The sequence below is a fragment of the Oncorhynchus nerka genome, linkage group LG25 (assembly GCF_034236695.1).
Source record: "Oncorhynchus nerka isolate Pitt River linkage group LG25, Oner_Uvic_2.0, whole genome shotgun sequence".
In the NCBI taxonomy this organism is placed as follows: domain Eukaryota; kingdom Metazoa; phylum Chordata; class Actinopteri; order Salmoniformes; family Salmonidae; genus Oncorhynchus; species Oncorhynchus nerka.
The window spans coordinates 13,519,770-13,539,895 of NC_088420.1; the positions used below are offsets into that span (position 1 = coordinate 13,519,770).

The following is a 20,126-nucleotide window of genomic DNA, read 5'->3' on the forward strand; positions in this document are numbered from 1 at the left end:
TAACATAACAAAATGTGGAAACAGTGAAGGGGTCTGAATACTTTTGTTCAAAAGGAAAATGCTATTGCAACCTCTTTGCAATAAGGAATTGAGACCAAAAGCTCAAGAGAAGTTAAGTGTTTATTACCAAGGATGCAGTCAGCTGAGTGCATCTATTTTGAAAGCTCACAACACATTTTATACTCTTCCCTTATAGGCATCACTTCCCCAGCTATACATTTTATGACCCCAATGAGTTTCCATCCTTTCCCCTGTGAAATGTCCATGGTCCTCTCTTTGTTTAGCCAGATGTCAGAATCCCAACCCGTCCATCTTCTGTTCTGGTCCTGACCCTTCTCTCTGATCCCAGGCCATTTCCTCTTCTCCGAGTAGGTCAACCTGTCTAAATGAGCATCGACACAGTTTCATGGCCTAAACTTCATTCATTCTCACAGTAATCATTCACTAAACAGGGTACAAACTAACTACAGATTAACATTTTAATACAATCCATCATCACTCCAAATGCACTGTAACTCTTGTCTTTGTCATGTCAAACACTGTATTCACAGTGTCCACTAATGTACTCTAACTATAGAATTATTATTATCATTATATTTCCATGATTCCAACAGTTCACCCAAGTGTTTTGATCTAAATCTCAATTGCCACATTTGGTAAAAAAAATAATCCCTACATTGTTTTCCACGTAGGGCTGCACGACATTGGCAATGTGGAAATGATCTCAAATGAGTGCAGGAAATGCAGAAATGGATTAAAAATGCTGACATTTCTTGGGGGGTTGAAGTTGAATTGAACAGTATAAAACTATCAGAATGGATGAATGAAGACCTGTTGAAATCACTTAGAATGTATGTGTTGACACGCTGAGGTAATGCACTACTTATGAAGCAAATTTAGAAATGACATCGCCGCACTCTTATGCTTATCCCCCCCCCCCAACACCACAGCCACATTTTATACACCCCACACTATTCTGGAAACAGAGCTTTGGGTGTCAGATGTGGAGGAAAAGGCTCCAGTCTTTCCTTCCCCCGTGTGTTATTAGTCTGACACACTCGAGTCACCCGCCCTCACGCTCGCTAGCAGCAGAGCAGCACCCCCCAAGAGAGAGTCAGATGCTCCGCGGCCCATACAGCCTGGGCTAATGCCGATTTGGCATGCTAGAAGCTTCTGCTGCCATCCTCTCTACCCTCTGCCCAATACCCATCTCTACCTCGCTCTCTCTCTACCGATATTCCCCTCAGACGCCCATCACTTTTAGAATACACTAGGACCTGTATTCATAAACCATAATTTAAAAGACACCATCCTAGATCCCTCAAATTCAAATCTGGACCTCGGAGCCAGCAGCACTGTTTTTTCCCATTCTTCCCCTCTAATCAGGTACCGATTTTTATGGGTGTAAATTCATTATCAAGTGGAACAGCAGTGCTCCATACCTGGTAGGGTAAGATTGAAATAGCCCTATCCTAGATCAACACTCCTCTGAGATAAACAACCTATTAGAACTGTACTACACTGGCTAAATCTGGACTGAAACAGGGATGGACTGTCTGAACTCGTCCAATAGGAAATGCACAGTTTTTTCTTTTTTTTCTTCCCTTTGCAAAAAGTTTTGCTACGGTGTACCATAATGAATGCACCCCTGCAACATACATTCTCTAACGTGGACATTCAGACAGCTTCTAGCATCGCCTTCACAGTGGTGTCTCTTGTCTCATCACATTCTTCAAGGACTGGCTGCAGATGGAATCGTTATCCGTTCTGAAATGTGTCAAGGTTTTCTAAGACATGAGAACACCTACCTGGGCCAGAGACAGAGATGCTATCAGTCTAAGCACTTGATTAGTATTAGAATCCTTGTGTTCAGTAGCCTTGTTACTGCCATCAGCGCTATGAAACAAGGTTTGTATCAGCATACTGTGTATATACTACCCATGCATACCCGATGCGTTTGTGTAGATGTTAGAGGGCGGCAGGTAGCCTAGCGGTTAGAGCGTTGGGCCAGGAACTGAAAGGTAGCTGTTTCGAATCCCGAGCCAACATGGAGAAGAAAATATATATATATATATATATATATATATATATATATATATTTATTATTATTATGGAAGGAGAAGCAGGAACACAGTCCTGTCTCATACATTGGATTGAACATTGTTCTCATAAGCCACATTCTGAGATAAGTGACTTGATTTTGAGCTGATTTGAGTTCATCTGAACCTTGGGCAGGGTACAAGTTTTGGGGCAGTTGTGTATCTACTTCTGATGGTGTTTTCTCATCTGGTTTGTCTCCTACACACACACACACACACACACACACACACACCTACCTACCTACCTAGTGAGCGCAGTGACAATGAGATCGCCCAGGAGATTCAGGAGGAACTGGTCCGACAGGCCAAGCATCAGCGGATGCAGGAGGAGAAGGATGCGGTAAGTGACACTACACCCCTCCCCCTTCTCCCGCCTCAACCAGTCAACATGGGCATACCTCCTCCTCCCTCCAATCACAAACTGTAGTATCGATGGGTCACCATGGGCGGATCACCCGATTGGCTTGTTGAAAACCACTGCTGCTGTTACAGCCTGTACTTGTTTATTCTACTTCAGTGTTAGAAAGAATGTCTAGCCCAATGGTGACCTCATGTCTGGTGACATCAAATACTATACTGATCAAAAAATATAAACACAACATGTAAAGTGTTTGGTTTCAAGAGTGAAATAAAAGATCCCAGAAAATATCCATATGCCCAAAAAGCTTATTTTTCTCAAATTTCTTCACATTCCTGTTGGTGAGCATTTATCTTTTGCCAAAATAATCAATCCACCTGACAGGTGTGTCATATCAAGAAGCTGATTAAACAGTATGCTCATTACACAGGTGCACCTTGTGCTGGGGACAATAATAGGTCACTCTAAAATGTGCCATTTTGTCATACAACACAATGCCACGAATGTTTTGAGGGAGTGTGCAATTGGCATGTTGACTGCAGGAATGTCCACCAGAGCTGTTGCCAGAGAATTGAGGCGGTGCTGGGTGCAGAGGAGTATTTCTGTCTAATAAAGCCCTATAGACTCCCAGGCCCAGCCATGGCTGTGTCCTTGCACAGTCATGTGAAATCCATAGATTCGTGCCTAATTCATATATTTAAATGTACTGATTGCCTTTTATGAACTGTAACTCAGTAAAATCTTTGAAATTGTTATGTTGCGTTTTTTTTTGTACAGTATATGACATTTAAAATAGTTGAAATAGTTACTCTTTGGTGGGACCTGACCAAATTCACATAGAAATGGGAGTTATTCTCATTGAAAGCAAGTCTAAGAAGTGGTAGATCTGTTCTAAGTGAGCTATTTATATGCTTCCTATTAAGTTTAGTTTTTACTTCTTTTACTTTCGGTTTTGTACACCAGCTGAAATTATAATATTTTGGGTTATTGAAAAGATTGTACCATTTAATCATTCTCTTAATCATTCTCTACATGATACATTGTTTTGTCACATGAACAGAAATTAGGGCAACTATTTATTAGAATTTTAGCTACCAGAAAATGGTGAAGCGATTTCTGAATATTGTACCTTTTTCAATCTGTGCTTGATAGTCTACCTGGTTCAATGGAACCAATATAATAATCACAACACTTTAAACCCTCCATATTTGGCACTAAAGCAAATGCTCAATGTATTTATAAAATTTCAAATTTGTATTTTATTAATCCAGGTCTCATTGGAACTGGCAGGCCTATTCTGCTGATTCCTTATACTTATTCAAACTTAGTCCTTTAAATTTCAACCCTCAGGGGAAAACGTCTCAATCTAGGGTAAAAATAAGAAGTGATGTGTCAGCAGTTTGGAGGGGTTTGTTTATTTGTGTGTGTTTGTGTCAATGCGTGTTTCCAGGCCATCGCTCGTAAACTGCAGGAGAAAGAGAGGAAGGAGGAGAGGAAGCGACAGAAGCAGCTGGAGGCCAACTTTGAGGAGGAGTACTACGAGGATAATGGTACTGGCGCGCTCCCTGTCTGTGGATATAGGATTATATTCCTGTTGGAGTGAGGGATTAGGATTATATTCCTGTTGGCGTGAGAGATTTAGGATTAGATTATTCTGTTGTCGGGGGAAGGCTATGGGATTATATATTATTCTGTTGTCGGAGGGAAGGCTATGGGATTATATATTATTCTGTTGTCGGAGGGAAGGCTATGGGATTATATATTATTCTGTTGTCGAGGGGAAGGCTATGGGATTATATATTATTCTGTTGTCGGAGGGAAGGCTATGGGATTATATATTATTCTGTTGTCGGAGGGAAGGCTATGGGATTATATATTATTCTGTTGTCGGAGGGAAGGCTAAGGGATTATATATTATTCTGTTGTCGAGGGGAAGGCTATGGGATTATATATTCTGTTGTCGGAGGGAAGGCTATGGGATTATATATTATTCTGTTGTGAAGGCTATGGGATTATATATTATTCTGTTGTCGGAGGGAAGGCTATGGGATTATATATTATTCTGCTGTCGGAGGGAAGGCTAAGGGATTATATATTATTCTGTTGTCGGGGGGGAAGGCTAAGGGATTATATATTATTCTGTTGTCGGGGGGAAGGCTAAGGGATTATATATTATTCTGTTGTCGGGGGGAAGGCTAAGGGATTATATATTATTCTGTCGTCGGGGGGAAGGCTAAGGGATTATATATTATTCTGTCGTCGGAGGGAAGGCTATGGGATTATATATTATTCTGTCGTCGGGGGGAAGGCTATGGGATTATATATTATTCTGTTGTCGGAGGGAAGGGTATGTGTAAGGGTGGGTTATCAAAATCAAATATAGGGGTGTGTGTGTGGGATGGAGTAGTGTGTTAGAATAGAGTTGATTTAGGATGAGGATTTAAGAGGGCAGTTTTAAGCAAATAGCTGACCTTGAGGTAGAGCGTGTGTGCGTAGGTACTGAGGAGTCATTTGTCATCTTGCTCCCTCTCTGACCATTTTACACGCACACTGCAGTTCTGCTCGTTCGTGAGCTGAGGCGGTGCTTTGCAGGGCTGCGAGAGCAGCTTTGACTCAACTGCAGCAATAAGGCTCCATTTTAAACTGATAAATTCATAGAAGCTTGCCTGATGTCAGAACTTCAAGGAGCCTTTTGGCAGTTGTTTCTTCCATTGTGGGTTCCAGTCTCCCCATCCCCCTGCCTTAAAACAGTTTATCTCAACGTCTCATCGGAAAGATTTTTTTTTTTAAACAAGTTAATGCAGAACCAGCTCTGGTGTCCACTAGTACATTCTAGTACCTTGATTCAACCCCAAATTCACAGTGAAACTATTTGAATACTTTACCAGATTTGTAAAATGAGTTGTGGTATTGAGTAGAAAGACTTCACTTTACAATAGATTTGAGTGAAAATGTCTGAATTCAGTGTGGTGTTTTGGAAACGGACTAGGCCTATTTGTGGTGTTTTGGAAACGGACTAGGCCTATATGTGGTGTTTTGGAAATGGACTAGGCCTATATGTGGTGTTTTGGAAACGGACTAGGCCTATATGTGGTGTTTTGGAAACGGACTAGGCCTATATGTGGTGTTTTGGGAAACGGACTAGGCCTATATGTGGTGTTTTGGAAACGGACTAGGCCTATATGTGGTGTTTTGGAAACGGACTAGGCCTATATGTGGTGTTTGGGAAACGGACTAGGCCTATATGTGGTGTTTTGGGAAACGGACTAGGCCTATATGTGGTGTTTTGGAAACGGACTAGGCCTATATGTGGTGTTTGGGAAACGGACTAGGCCTATATGTGGTGTTTTGGAAACGGACTAGGCCTATATGTGGTGTTTGGGAAACGGACTAGGCCTATATGTGGTGTTTTGGAAACGGACTAGGCCTATATGTGGTGTTTTGGAAACGGACTAGGCCTATATGATCAGGACTGTTTTCTAGGTCATCTGACCTTTTTTAACATGACCAAAGTATCCCTTTTTATAGAGTCAGGTGAACTCGTGGATTCCATTTTTATGTCTCTGTGTCCAGTATGAAGGAAGTTAGAGGTAGTTTTGCTAGCCAATGCTAACTAGCGTTATCCATAGACTTCAGTCATTGCGATATCTGCTAGCATGCAGGCTGTGGTTACGGTATGTAGGTTAGTATGAGCAGGGATGAAGGGACGGTCACTGCTGTCGGGAATGTTCTGGTTTCTCCTCTGTCTCTGAGCGTTGGAATGAAGGGACAGTCACTGCTGTCAGGAATGTTCTGGTTTCTCCTCTGTCTCTGAGCGTTGGAATGAAGGGACAGTCACTGCTGTCAGGAATGTTCTGGTTTCTCCTCTGTCTCTGAGCGTTGGAATGAAGGGACAGTCACTGCTGTCAGGAATGTTCTGCTGTCATGTCTTTCCACATGAATCTCTTCTTTCCCAGGGAGTATCCTCTTCCTGTAGATGCACAACCAACCCAGGGCCATAGCCACAAAGTCTCTCAAGAGTAGGAGGGCTGATCTTGGATCAGTTTAGCCTTTTTAGAGCACAATGAATAAGATTATATGGACACTGGGGACCTGATCCTAGATCAGGACTCCTACTCTGAGAGGCTTTATGAATATGACTAAAGCCGTATGTAGTACTACCTCGCCCTGCTCTCATGTATTACTGTCTAGCTGGGCTGGCTTTAGAACCCAGGGCTCCCTCTGTATTACACAAGCAAACATTCTGCCATTCTGCCGTGCTGCCATTCTGCCGTGCTGCCATGCTGCCGTGGCTGGGCTTGAGCTGGGACGACACATCCAACAACTCTTCCACACCGAACCCTTTTCATGGACACACTGCTCATATTATCGTTCATTACAATAAAAAGTTTGAAATTAAATAAGTCTTCTATTCTGGGTGGTTGTTGATGGGACATTTTTAGAACTACAGCATTTTTAAAGTAGTAGTATTAAGAGTAATAAAAAAATAACTGTGGTGCACTTTGTTATAATCGTATCGTCCAATTGATCGTTATTGTGATAATTAAGTCAATTTGTCGCAATAGGGATTTAAAAAAAATATATGTTATATCGCCCAGCTCTAGTGTGTATGTGCTCCTCCACACACACACACACGCTCTGCCACGTCTTATCTCGGGCGAGTTGTTTCCTCAGGCCCGTGTGATTGGCCACCCTTCTCAGGAAGTGACGGGCGCTGCCTGGCTGCCATGTTTGTCTTCTCATTCAGAGAGAAACAGAGGTTGGTTTTGTGTTCAGTTTCTGCAGATAAACCACTGTGGGGGAGAGCGAGGTTTGAAGAGGAGGAGGTGAGACAGAGGAAGGAAAGACATTTATCTGCCTTTTTGTTATTGAGAGAGAAAAGCAGACCAGAACCTTTTTGTTATTGAGAGAGAAAAGCAGACCAGAGCATCATTTACATCCTTAACTGCTCAGTCAGCTTATAAAACTGACAGTTGACTGATGGAAAAGTAGTTGGCTATCTGCCATAATTCAGAGAACAGCACATTGTTGAGGGTTACAGTAGTAACAATCCCCTGTCTTAGGCCAGTTAGGATCACCACTTTATTTTAAGAATGTGAAATGTCAGAATAATAGCAGAGAGAATTATTTATGTCAGCTTTTATTTCTTTCATCACATTCCTAGTCAATTAGTATTTGGTAGCATTGCCTTTAAATTGTTTAACTTGGGTCAAAAGTTTCGGGTAGCCTTCCACAAGCTTCCCACAAGAAGTTGGGTGAATTTTGGCCCATTCCTCCTGACAGAACTGGTGTAACTGAGTCAGGTTTGTAGGCCTCCTTGCTCGCACACCCTTTTTCCGTTCTGCCCACAAATTTTCAATAGGATTGAGGTCAGGGCTTTGTGATGGCCACTCCAATACCTTGATTTTGTTGTCCAGTAGCCATTTTGCCACAACTTTGTAAGATGCCATCTATTTTGTGTTGTGCACCAGGCCCTCCTGCAGCAAAGCACCCCCACAACATGATGCTGCCCCCCCCCCCATGCTTCACGGTTGGGATGGTGTTATTCGGCTTGCAAGCTTCCCCCTTTTGCTCCAAACATAACGATGGTCATTATGGCCAAACAGTTCTACTTTTGTTTCATCAGACCAGAGGACATTTCTCCAAAAAGTACAATCTTTGTCCCCATGTCCAGTTGCAAACCGTAGTCTGGCTTTTTTATGGCGGTTTTGGAGCAGTGGCTTCCTTGCTGAGTGTACTTCCAGGTAATGTCGGTGTAGGACTCGTTTTACTGTGGATATAGATACTGGAGGAAACCGCTACAAAAGGATCTTTACAAGGTCCTGTGCTGTTGTATTGGAATTGATTTGCACTTTTTGCACCAAATTACATTCATCTCTAGGAGACAGAACGTGTCTCCTTCCTGTTAAGGGATTTTTTATCAATAATGACTAATTATGTATACATTTCAATCAGGACTGACTAATCAGAATACTATTATGTTACTGTATAGATGTATGAATTTTATTTTAATCCTAGTACTGAATATAATGTGTGTAATTATAATCAAGAATTAGAACAATGACTGTCTATCCTTGGTAGAAACTAATGAACTTATTGTCAGACTGGCTAGAATGCTTATCTACACAGGAAGACCTTGGCTTGGGCATAAATGATCTATATTGGTGGGAGACGATGTAGGAAGGCTTGAGAACTATACTGCCATTGTACCGGAATGGAGGAGGGACGGGACATTTTATAACCTATTGTATCATGTTCAGTACTCTGGAGAATAAACGCTAGTGCTTGATTTTGAGACTGGTCTCCGCCCATTTTATGCAAATATGTTTCTTATAAATCCTTAGAAATGGGCCGAGTGTATTAATTGAATTGGGTATTAAACATCATTTAATTCCTCTAACACTTCCTGAGCGGTATAACGGCTGCGTGGTCCCGTGGTGTTTATACTTGCATACTATTGTTTGTACAGATGAACGTGGTAACTTCAGGCGTTTGGAAATTGGTCCCAAGGATGAACCAGACTTTGGAGGTCTACAATTTGTTTTCTGTTGTCTTCGTTATTTATTTTGATTTTTCCATGATGTCAAACAGAGGCACTGAGTTTGAAGGTGGGCCTTGAAATACATCCACGGGTACACCTCAAATAGGCTAATTGACATCATTTGAGTCAATCAGAAGCTTCTAAAGCCATGACATCATTTTCTGGAATTCTTCAAGCTGTTTGAAGGCACAGTCAACTTAGTGTATGTAAACTTCTGACCCACTGGAATTGTGATACTGTGAATTATAAGTGAAATAATCTGTAAACATCAGGAATTAGGAATTGTGGAAAACTGGGTTTAAAAGTGTTTGGCTAAGATGCATGTAAACTTCTGACTTCAACTGTATAACTAACCAGCCCAGCTTCACTGACATCTCTGTTATTGTCTTGTTCCATCCATCCATGTCTTCCTTCCATCTCTTCATAGCCATCCTCCCTCCCCTCAACCCAGCCAGCCGAGCTTCTCTGGACCTGGATGACAAACCCAGGTGGCCTGGTTCTAACTCTCTCTCTTCTGAGAGAGATGCTGTGGAGACTAGAACCAACTCTCTTTCCAGATACCCTGAGCACCATTTAGAGGGTAGGGAGGGGAGAAGGGGCAGGCATGGAGATGCACACCCTGAGCACCACCGCTCCAGTAGCAGGGGCAAACATGGAGACAGGTACCCCGACTACCACCACCCCACTGAGGGTAGAAGCAGAGGGAAGGAGGGCCAGAGGAGCAGAGACCACCAGGGGTCCCAGTCAACCTTCTTTGCAGACAACCATGAACCCAGGAGACAGCGAGATGAGGGGGATAGGGTGGTCAGGAGGAAGGAGAGGCCCGCCCGGCCGCCCCCACCATCCCATATCCCTGTGAAGAGAGACGAGGCTTCGAATAGAGCGAGACACCGGGAGTGGGAGAGAGACGGGGAACGAGACAGACAGAGAGAACCCAGGAGAGATGAGGAAATTGAGAGAGACGCACCAAGACAGGAAAGACACGGGGAGCGATTGAGAGACCAAGAGCATAGCCGAGACAAAGACAGACACCGAGAGAGAACCAAGAGCAGGGAGCGAGGTCTGGATGAAGTTCAGGACGAGCCCATCCCCAGTTGCCGCAGCAGGGCCTGGGACAGTGGTGGGGAGGAGTCCCCTAGCCCTGTGGATGATGAAGAGGGGAAAGGGGGGGCCAGGGCCCGTCTGACGCTACTCTCTGGCCCCAATGAGCTGTGTGAGGAGGCGGCAAGGAGGAGCCCCAGGATGGGGAGAGGGGAGAGGGGACACGGGGACCCTGGGGAGGGCCCCAGCACGGGCAAGGAATGCTCCCATACTCACCCCGCTCCCAGGGAGCCAGGTACGGCCTAGCGCCGGTCCTGTGGCCGACCATTTGTGGGTGTGGTGTGTGTGGGTTCTTGATTGGCCCATGGCTGGGAGCTGCTGGTGGTGGTTTTGTCTCTCTAACTAAATAATCATTCATCAACAATCATTTTCCTTTTTGTCATCAACAATCATTTTCCTTTTTGTCATCATCATCTTGGTTTAGCAGCTTTCAGTCATTATGGTGGAATTCCACAGTCAGTTACAATACAAGGCCCTGCTGCCAAAGGCCTCTGTGAAACAGTTGAATCAGGTGTGTGTGACAGAGCGCCCAGGTAGAAATATACTGCGTAGAACAGACATGATTCTAGTATTGATCAGCTTCTATACATGACATTTCTTTCTGTGATATTTTTACCGTTGCACTCCAATTCTATTCCTCAAGGGCTTCTGTCGGCATGCACTTTCATCCCTGTCTAGTCTACTCACCACAACTGATCAAGTACTGGCATGGATTTGCCATCAATTTGTCCACACTTACCTACTCTGACCATAAATCAGACATTGATTAAAATAGCAGTGATTTAAACCAGTAGACACTGCAGCCCTAGAAGAATCAGAGTTGGGGATTCTGTGGTTGTCTCATCCACTCTAGTCTGGTGTTTCCTGGTTCTGGGGTCCCACAAGGCTGCACATCTTAGTTTTTATTTAAATTCCTGATTCAAGTTAAAGGCTTGACGATTAGTTGAATCAGATGTGTAGTACTTGGGCAAAAAGAAAGAAGTACACTCTTTTGGGTCACCAGGGACAGCATTGGGAAACACTGTTCCAGACTAAAAACAGTTGTATTTACTCTGTTGTATGTGGCGCCCCCTGCAGGTCGTATCGTGCAAGGAGGACCAGGGGGTCGTGGAGCAGGGAATTACAGGCTGGGCGAGGTCACCCAGGGCATCACTAAGCTGGACCTGCGGGAGCAGGAGCTGCTGGACATGGAGGTGGCCCGGAAACTACAGGAGGAAGAGGTGAAGGTGAGAGAACTGGTCTTATAACACAGTTATTAGGACAATATAACACCCTTATTAAAACATCATAAAACCCTTGGACAACATGGTAGCTAAAACTCTGTCCCATCGTTTAGTTAACATACATAACATTCAGTAGACCTCAGCTTTGTATTGTGCAGCTTCAGATGTCTGTGAGAAATGCTCTGTCTCAACAGTCACTTCCTATGTTATGTCATGATAGAGCCCAGGGAACAGAATGTTCTATGCTGAGGGAAAATATGACTCAATTGGTTCTTAATTATTTTTCGGTTCCAGGCAAGCAAGATGGACAAGCGTGCGGCCCAAATGGCTCAGGATGAGGTGAGTGGAAGGCCGGCTGCTTCTCTGTCTGGAACAGTCGTCACTGACCGACTCGCTTTCTCACGCTCTCTTTCATTTTCTCTCACTCTCTTGCCCTGTCAAGTCTCAACTTTTGACACATCAACTAAGCAAGGAACTGAGTGTAAAAGTTGTTTACCTTTGTTAAAGAAATGATGTCCCTTGGTCCATTCATTCCTTTTGGTCAGTGTTAACCTGGGTAATCAAATCTCACCACATCATGGTTATATCCGTGTGTGGCGGGAGCCATATGAAGCAACACTATGTGCCTGAAAGGGACAATCTCAGATTGGAGGAACAACATACCGCTACCCCGCCTCTTGTTTTAGTAAACAGCTGGAGAAATGGAGCCACTCTCAAATTCATTGGGGAAAAGTGTCTGTGTTTGTACTGTAACTGTATAGTAAACGTGGTATTGGTGTTGCCAGGAGACGGCCACGTTGTATCGGTGTTGCCAGGAGACGGCCACGTTGTATCGGTGTTGCCAGGAGACGGCCACGTTGTATCGGTGTTGCCAGGAGACGGCCACGTTGTATCGGTGTTGCCAGGAGACGGCCACGTTGTATCGGTGTTGCCAGGCGACGGCCACGTTGTATCGGTGTTGCCAGGCGACGGCCACGTTGTATCGGTGTTGCCAGGCCACGGCGGTGTTGCCAGGCCACGTTGCCACGTCGGTGTTGCCAGGCGACGGCCACGTTGTATCGGTGTTGCCAGGCGACGGCCACGTTGTATCGGTGTTGCCAGGCGACGGCCACGTTGTATCGGTGTTGCCAGGCGACGGCCACGTTGTATCGGTGTTGCCAGGCGACGGCCACGTTGTATCGGTGTTGCCAGGCGACGGCCACGTTGTATCGGTGTTGCCAGGCGACGGCCCGCTCCATCAGCAACCAGGCTTAGAATAACCACGTTGTATTGGTGTTGCCACGAGATAGCCAGGTTGCTGATGGAGCGGGAGTAGAATGGCCACGTTGTATTGGTGTTGCTCAGGAGATAGCCAGGTTGCTGATGGAGCGGGAGTAGAATGGCCACGTTGTATTGGTGTTGCTCAGGAGATAGCCAGGTTGTATTGGTGTTGCCAGGAGATAGCCACGTTGTATTGGTGTTGCCAGGAGATAGCCACGTTGTATTGGTGTTGCCAGGAGATAGCCACGTTGTATTGGTGTTGCCAGGAGATAGCCACGTTGTATTGGTGTTGCCAGGAGATAGCCACGTTGTATTGGTGTTGCCAGGAGATAGCCACGTTGTATTGGTGTTGCCAGGAGATAGCCACGTTGCTGATGGAGCGGGAGTAGAATGACCACGTTGTATTGGTGTTGCCAGGAGATACCCCGGTTGCTGATGGAGCGGGAGTAGAATGACCACGTTGTATTGGTGTTGCTCAGGAGATACCCCGGTTGCTGATGGAGCGGGAGTAGAATGACCACGTTGTATTGGTGTTGCCAGGAGATAGCCACGTTGTATTGGTGTTGCCAGGAGATAGCCACGTTGTATTGGTGTTGCCAGGAGATAGCCACGTTGTATTGGTGTTGCCAGGAGATAGCCACGTTGCTGATGGAGCGGGAGTAGAATGACCACGTTGTATTGGTGTTGCTCAGGAGATAGCCAGGTTGCTGATGGAGCGGGAGTAGAATGACCACGTTGTATTGGTGTTGCTCAGGAGATAGCCAGGTTGCTGATGGAGCGGGAGTAGAATGACCACGTTGTATTGGTGTTGCTCAGGAGATAACCATGTTGTATTGGTGTTGCCAGGAGATACCCCGGTTGCTGATGGAGCGGGAGTAGAATGACCACGTTGTATTGGTGTTGCTCAGGAGATAACCACGTTGTATTGGTGTTGCCAGGAGATACCCCGGTTGCTGATGGAGCGGGAGTAGAATGACCACGTTGTATTGGTGTTGCTCAGGAGATAGCCAGGTTGCTGATGGAGCGGGAGTAGAATGACCACGTTGTATTGGTGTTGCTCAGGAGATAACCACGTTGTATTGGTGTTGCCAGGAGATAACCACGTTGTATTGGTGTTGCCAGGAGATAGCCCGGTTGCTGATGGAGCGGGAGTAGAATGACCACGTTGTATTGGTGTTGCCAGGAGATAACCACGTTGTATTGGTGTTGCCAGGAGATAGCCCGGCTGCTGATGGAGCGTGAGAAGATGGAGTACAAGAAGTCCAGAGAGAAGGAGAAGCAGGGGATGAGGCCCGAAGAGAGGAGGAGGCCAGAGGGAGGAGACTACAAGGTAAATCTCTCCTCCTCTCCTTATTTTTCTGGATGAGATGACCTTATGATTTCAGAACTACATGTACAGTATTCTGATCATCAAAATATGTGTTTCATACTGTAATGGCAGGCCCTCCAATGAATGAATTAGTTGATATGATCTGTTTTTTTTTTGTTTTTTTACATAGGAGTACTGTAGTAAGAACAGCACAGTTTACATTTTAGTCATTCAGCAGACGCTCTCATCCAAAGCAACCCACTGTTATTGCAGGTTTATTGGCACAGTTTAAGGGGCATTTTTTTTATCAACTTGTTGATAAGACCAGACTGAAGATCATGTCTGTCTGTGTGTGTTCCAGCCAAGCTCAGAGGAGGTAGTGCATCCCAGACTACGAGAGGAGGAATACCAGAAGCCCAGGAACCACCAAAAGCCTGCCAGGTGCTGGCCTCACTCTGTCATTAGCCTGCCAGGTGCTGGCCTCACTCTGTCATTAGCCTGCCAGGTGCTGGCCTCACTCTGTCATTAGCCTGCCAGGTGCTGGCCTCACTCTGTCATTAGCCTGCCAGGTGCTGGCCTCACTCTGTCATTAGCCTGCCAGGTGCTGGCCTCACTCTGTCATTAGCCTGCCACGAATAAACAACATGAATACACCCCGTGTTGCAACAATATTATGGCCTTAAAATAATATTTTCTCTCTGCCCTCTCACAGGCCTTCTCAACCTCCTCCCCATAACTATGAGAATGTGGAGTCCAGCTACTCAGGGAGCCACTATTCTTCTGGGTCTCCAGCGCGACCTGAGGCGTCTTACAAAGGTAAATTCAGCTATTTTTGTCGGGTTTAACTCGGGCCTCAACCTAAAACCCAAATCATTTAGATTGAACACTTCTCATACAGCTAACGTTCTATCCAGCATACCACATGGTTGGCACACACCAAATGTATTTCTTAGAGAGCTCCAACCATTCTAGCCAGTGGTTATATTATTAGGTATTAAAGATCAAGCTAATGCGTTCTCTCTCTCCTCCCTATATGTTCTAGGTGTCTATTACAGACAGTGACCGAGGCTTCCTGAACCATCCATTTTTTTTTAATTATTATTTTTTCATTGCTGTATTTTTAAAACTCCCATCACTTTCTATTGGCCAAGAGCCTTGGAACAATGTACCTAGTCGTTGGCAGTGGGTTCGGGGAGGGTGTTGGTCAAGAGGGGCAGCTGAGAGCTGAAACTCGCACGGTATCATTTGTTTTCTATTTTAATTGGCGTGACAACAAAGACAACCGAAAGGAGACGCCTAGTGATATTCTAACTCCTGCTGGCTCTTAACTGTGGATGATGGTGACATACTATCTCCTGCTGGCTCTTAACTATGGATGATGATGTGGAAGATGAAGATTTAAAAAAGAGTGAAGTGTTCCTGTTTTGCTGTATTAGTCGTTTGCTGGTGTTTCTGTCCCTCTGTGGATCATGGTCGTCCTGGTGGATCAGGCCTTTGCTGGATATATAACTGCAGTCTGTATCTATGGCTGTCTATGGGATGTGCCTGTCTTTGGAGCCAAAATGGTGGCCGCGTGGTTCTGTGCACTCCCAGGTTCCAGTTCTCCTGTCCTTGTATCGTGCTGCACATCAAGGCTGAACAACAACATGACCGACCCAGTCCAAAACTCTATTATATCAGGAGAATGGGTCTTTGTATTAACATCTTCCAGTCTGGAAGCGAATGGTGATCGTATGTGGACTGGTTGCTCTCTGCAAGCCTTCTACCTGTGTTCCCATGTCTTTCTAAGGGGCTGGTGTATATAGCTGCTGAGAATACGGACTTGGAGGTGAAGTGTTATCGGACACACTGCCATCATTGTGTTTTTACGTGCATACTTACTGAATGTGTTCTGTTCTCTTTGTGAAACTCTGACACACTCTTTGTTAGTCAACTAGAGCACAAGCCACCGCAAACCCCAATGAGTTGTTTTGTGGATTAACAAAACATGCTATTTTAAATATTAGCCCTAATATATTTGATTGGATGTGCCGTCAGTATTTGATTTTGTCTTATCTGCTTACAAACTGGCATTGGCAAATGCTTTCAGCGCTAATAGAAGTGGACCAGTAGGAATTGAATGCATGTACATTTCAGATCTGTGCCAAACATAACATTGTGCTTGTTTTGTCAGAGCTGTATTCACTAGGAACGGGACAAAACAGGGAGGGACCAACCTGAATTTGTCCAATAGAAACTCTTGTTTTTGTTGCAAAACATTTTCCATTGCGGTATGTTTTGCTACAGTGTACAAAAATGAATAGTCCCCAGGATGTGTTTTTCCTAACCGACAGTGTCCATTGATTGAATGGTTGACTCGTTGGTCGCCTGTTAAAGTGCAAGTCACGTCTGAATGACTGTTTCTGCATTTTATTTACTTTTATATCATTTTATTTCATCTTATTTGGCATCACTCTTAAAGGGCATTTCTTGTTTCCTGTACATTCCATTCCTCATGAAATGCCTTCACTCCCTCTGTCTCACACACACACACACACCATTCTCTAAGAGGGTTATCACTTCCTGTGCGTGTAACATGAGTAAACATTCCCAGGGTTAACAAAGTGGAGGGAAGTACCAGTCATCCACTGAATCAACAGAGCAAGTGAGAACATGATGTAATTCCACTCAATGGGACCTTTAGACTCAGACAGCTGGGTGATGGGGTTCAACTTCTCCCTCCAGCTGGGCGATGGGGGTCAACTTCTCCCTCCAGCTGGGCGATGGGGGTCAACTTCTCCCTCCAGCTGGGCGATGGGGTTCAACTTCTCCCTCCAGCTGGGCGATGGGGGTCAACTTCTCCCTCCAGCTGGGCGATGGGGTTCAACTTCTCCCTCCAGCTGGGCGATGGGGTTCAACTTCTCCCTCCAGCTGGGCGATGGGGTTCAACTTCTCCCTCCAGCTGGGCGATGGGGTTCAACTTCTCCCTCCAGCTGGGCGATGGGGTTCAACTTCTCCCTCCAGCTGGGCGATGGGGGTCAACTTCTCCCTCCAGCTGGGCGATGGGGTCAACTTCTCCCTCCAGCTGGGCGATGGGGGTCAACTTCTCCCTCCAGCTGGGCGATGGGGGTCAACTTCTCCCGGCAGCTGGGCGATGGGGTTCAACTTCTCCCGCCAGCTGGGCGATGGGGGTCAACTTCTCCCGGCAGCTGGGCGATGGGGGTCAACTTCTCCCGCCAGCTGGGCGATGGGGGTCAACTTCTCCCGGCAGCTGGGCGATGGGGTTCAACTTCTCCCTCCAGCTGGGCGATGGGGGTCAACTTCTCCCTCCAGCTGGGCGATGGGGGTCAACTTCTCCCTCCAGCTGGGCGATGGGGGTCAACTTCTCCCGGCAGCTGGGCGATGGGGTTCAACTGCTCCATGGCCAGTTTCGTCTTTGTTGTTTTCCGTATTGAATGAGGGTGGTAATAGTGGCGATAGATTAAACACGTTTTGATTACCAGACTTCATACTTTAATAGGATCCACGCTATATCAAAGGGATTACAGGAGACTATATAGGGACTGTTAGAGAGAGAATACATCCCAAAATTGCACCATATTCCCTAATATATATATATATTAGTGCACTACTTTTGAGCAGGGCCAATCGTGCTTTGGTTAAAAGTAGGGATTAGGGTGCCATTTGGGACGGAGACATACTGTACTGCCAATGGTCATGGTACCACCATGTTCATATCATGTATTATAGCCTAATTATTGTGTATTACATATAAAGAGTAATCCCACACAGTTTCCAGTTTGATCTAATGAAATGTTATGATTCTGTCATATTTACATTTTTCCATTGAGTGATGTTCATCATAGTCTATGATGGTGTTTTTTGTTGTTGATATGCTTTGTCCAAGTTGGTAGCGTCTGCCTCAATACTTTTTTTTTTTTTAGACTTCTGTGCATATCAAAGACGTTCTAGGTGTGTGAAATGTTCTGACTTGTTGGATGGATGGTTTTTGTTTTTTCAGGGACTTGTAGATAACGGGAATCTCAGCTCCTTCTAGGGTAATGACGGTGAGGAGTATTGGTGTAGAACCGCCCAGAACTGAGATCTGTCTTTTTGTGGGATAATAGCACCATCTCGTGGACATATTGAATATCAAATGAAAACATGTACATTATCTGATCACACAGTGAGTGCATATTGGGGATTGCTGTGTAATGATTGTCCTATATGCTTTGAGTGCAATCTGAACCGAAATCAAGTGTAATTATTTTGTTTTGCCATCCAGAGCCTGAATGCAATCATAAAAGTGACTGTTGACACTTACTGTGACTGTTTTGTATCATGAACTGAATAAACAGTTGACATTGACATTTGCATGTGTTTATTTACAATTATTTGTCTAACTTCAGGTTCTGTATCACATTTCTATCAAGACTATTGGAGATCAAAGTATGATGCAAGGCAGGAGTGAATGGTTTATGAAAGGCCCAGCTAGCCTAAATGTGTTGAAGAGCATGTGGTGCCGTTGGCTGTCCTGGAAAATTCAGACTCAGGAATTTGCTTACAGCATTTATTCTGCGAGTTCCAGGTTTAGTTGGCAAATCATATTGCAAGTTGTTCAACAGCCCTGTATCCCTTTCCATTGGCAATCAAAGCACACGTATTAAATATGTAAGTGTATAGTCAACCATACTCTACATCCCAATGTGCTGCCATTACTCAAAGCCTTTGAGGAAACCTCTTGCACTTAATATATCGTCATACAGATACTTAGTTATTTTGTAGTCATTAAACAATAGTCACTGTGACACTGTAGGAGTTCTAGATTTGTTGGGGTTCTAGATCAGCTTGCCCATTTAGAATAATACACCCACTAAGCCATGCCTTCAATATCATTGCTCAGTGTCTTTCCTTTTGGAGTGAATTACATTTACATTACATTACATTTAAGTCATTTAGCAGACGCTCTTATCCAGAGCGACTTACAAATTGGTATTGTAGAGTTACCACCCATGACTGCATTTGTTAGTGATAGCGACATGGTTGTTGATTTCTGTTCATCTTCACTCCTGTGGCCTTTAACCAAGTGAGTTGCTAGGCAAATATTATAACTGTACTCTTTATGACCATACATTACATATCTCATAAGGCCTTATATGAGGTCTAGTTTCACCCTCTTACAGTTGTCTGAAACTTGAGGTTTACAGGCCACATCAGGCCTGCAAGTAGGGTAGCAAAATTCCAGTAATTTTCTCCAAATTACCAGATAAAGAAAATATATATATATTCTGGTTTGATAATATTTAAGGAATTTTCCAACCAGGATTCCTGGAAAACCTGGAAAATTTACCAGAATTGTGCAACCCTGCCTGCAAGTCACATAGCGTATTCAGATCCCTTCACTTTTCCACATTTTGTTACATTACAGTTTTATTCTAAAATTGATTAAAACATTGTTGTCATCAATCTACATACAAAAAAAATATGAACAGAAGTTATTTTTGTGCAAATTTATTAAAAATAACAAATACATATCTTATTTACATACAGTACCAGTCAAAAGTTTGGACGCACCCACTCATTCAAGGGTTTTATGTTATTTTTACTATATTCTACATTGTAGAATATTAGTGAAGACATCACAACTATGAAATAACATGAAATCATGTAGAAACCAAAAATGTTTTAAACAAATCGAAATATGTTTTAGATTCTTCAAAGAAGCCAACCTTTGACTTGATGACAGCTTTGCACACTCTTGTCATTCTCTCAACTAGCTTCACCTGGAATGTTTTTCCAACAGTCTCGAAGGAGTTCCCACATATGCTGAGCACTTATTGTCTGCTTTTCCTTCCCTCTGTGGCCCAACTCATCCCAAACCATCTCAATTTGGTAGAGTTCGGGTAATTGTGGAGGCCAAGTCATCTGATGCAGCACTCCATCACTCTAGTTCTTGGTCAAATAGCCCTTGCACAGACTGGAGATGTGTGTTGGGTCATTGTCCTGTTGAAAAACAAATGATAGTCCCACTAAGCTCAAACTAGATGGGATGGCGTATTGCTGGTTAAGAGTGCCTTGAATTCTAAATAAGTCACTGACAGTGTCACAAGCAAAGCACCCCCACTCCATCACCCCTCCTCCATGCTTCACGGTGGGAACTACACATGCTGAGATCATCCGTTCACCTACTCTGTCTCTCACAAAGACACAGCTGATTTCCACCAGTCTAATGTCCATTACTCGTGTTTCTTGGCCA

The 20,126-nt window shown here is 44.5% G+C and overlaps 1 protein-coding gene across 3 annotated transcripts in view; it reads left to right on the forward strand.

Annotated features, from left to right (window-relative positions):
• Positions 1–18,238, forward strand: part of LOC115109049 (coiled-coil domain-containing protein 50-like) — a 33,574-nt gene extending 15,336 nt beyond the window's left edge. Inside the window, exons 4-12 of one of the 3 annotated variants that reach the window (XM_029633607.2) lie at positions 2,349–2,439; positions 3,908–4,007; positions 9,426–10,334; positions 11,177–11,325; positions 11,617–11,661; positions 13,796–13,912; positions 14,253–14,332; positions 14,604–14,707; positions 14,934–18,238. In XM_029633607.2, coding sequence (XP_029489467.1) covers positions 2,349–2,439; positions 3,908–4,007; positions 9,426–10,334; positions 11,177–11,325; positions 11,617–11,661; positions 13,796–13,912; positions 14,253–14,332; positions 14,604–14,707; positions 14,934–14,953 — 1,615 coding nt within the window. In that variant the 3' untranslated portion in view covers positions 14,954–18,238. Of the gene's footprint in view, positions 1–2,348; positions 2,440–3,907; positions 4,008–9,425; positions 10,335–11,176; positions 11,326–11,616; positions 11,662–13,704; positions 13,776–13,795; positions 13,913–14,252; positions 14,333–14,603; positions 14,708–14,933 lie in introns of those variants that run through there. The other 2 variants (XM_029633608.2, XM_065009573.1) reach the window with 2 other exon arrangements.
• The last annotated feature ends 1,888 nt before the right edge of the window (positions 18,239–20,126 follow it).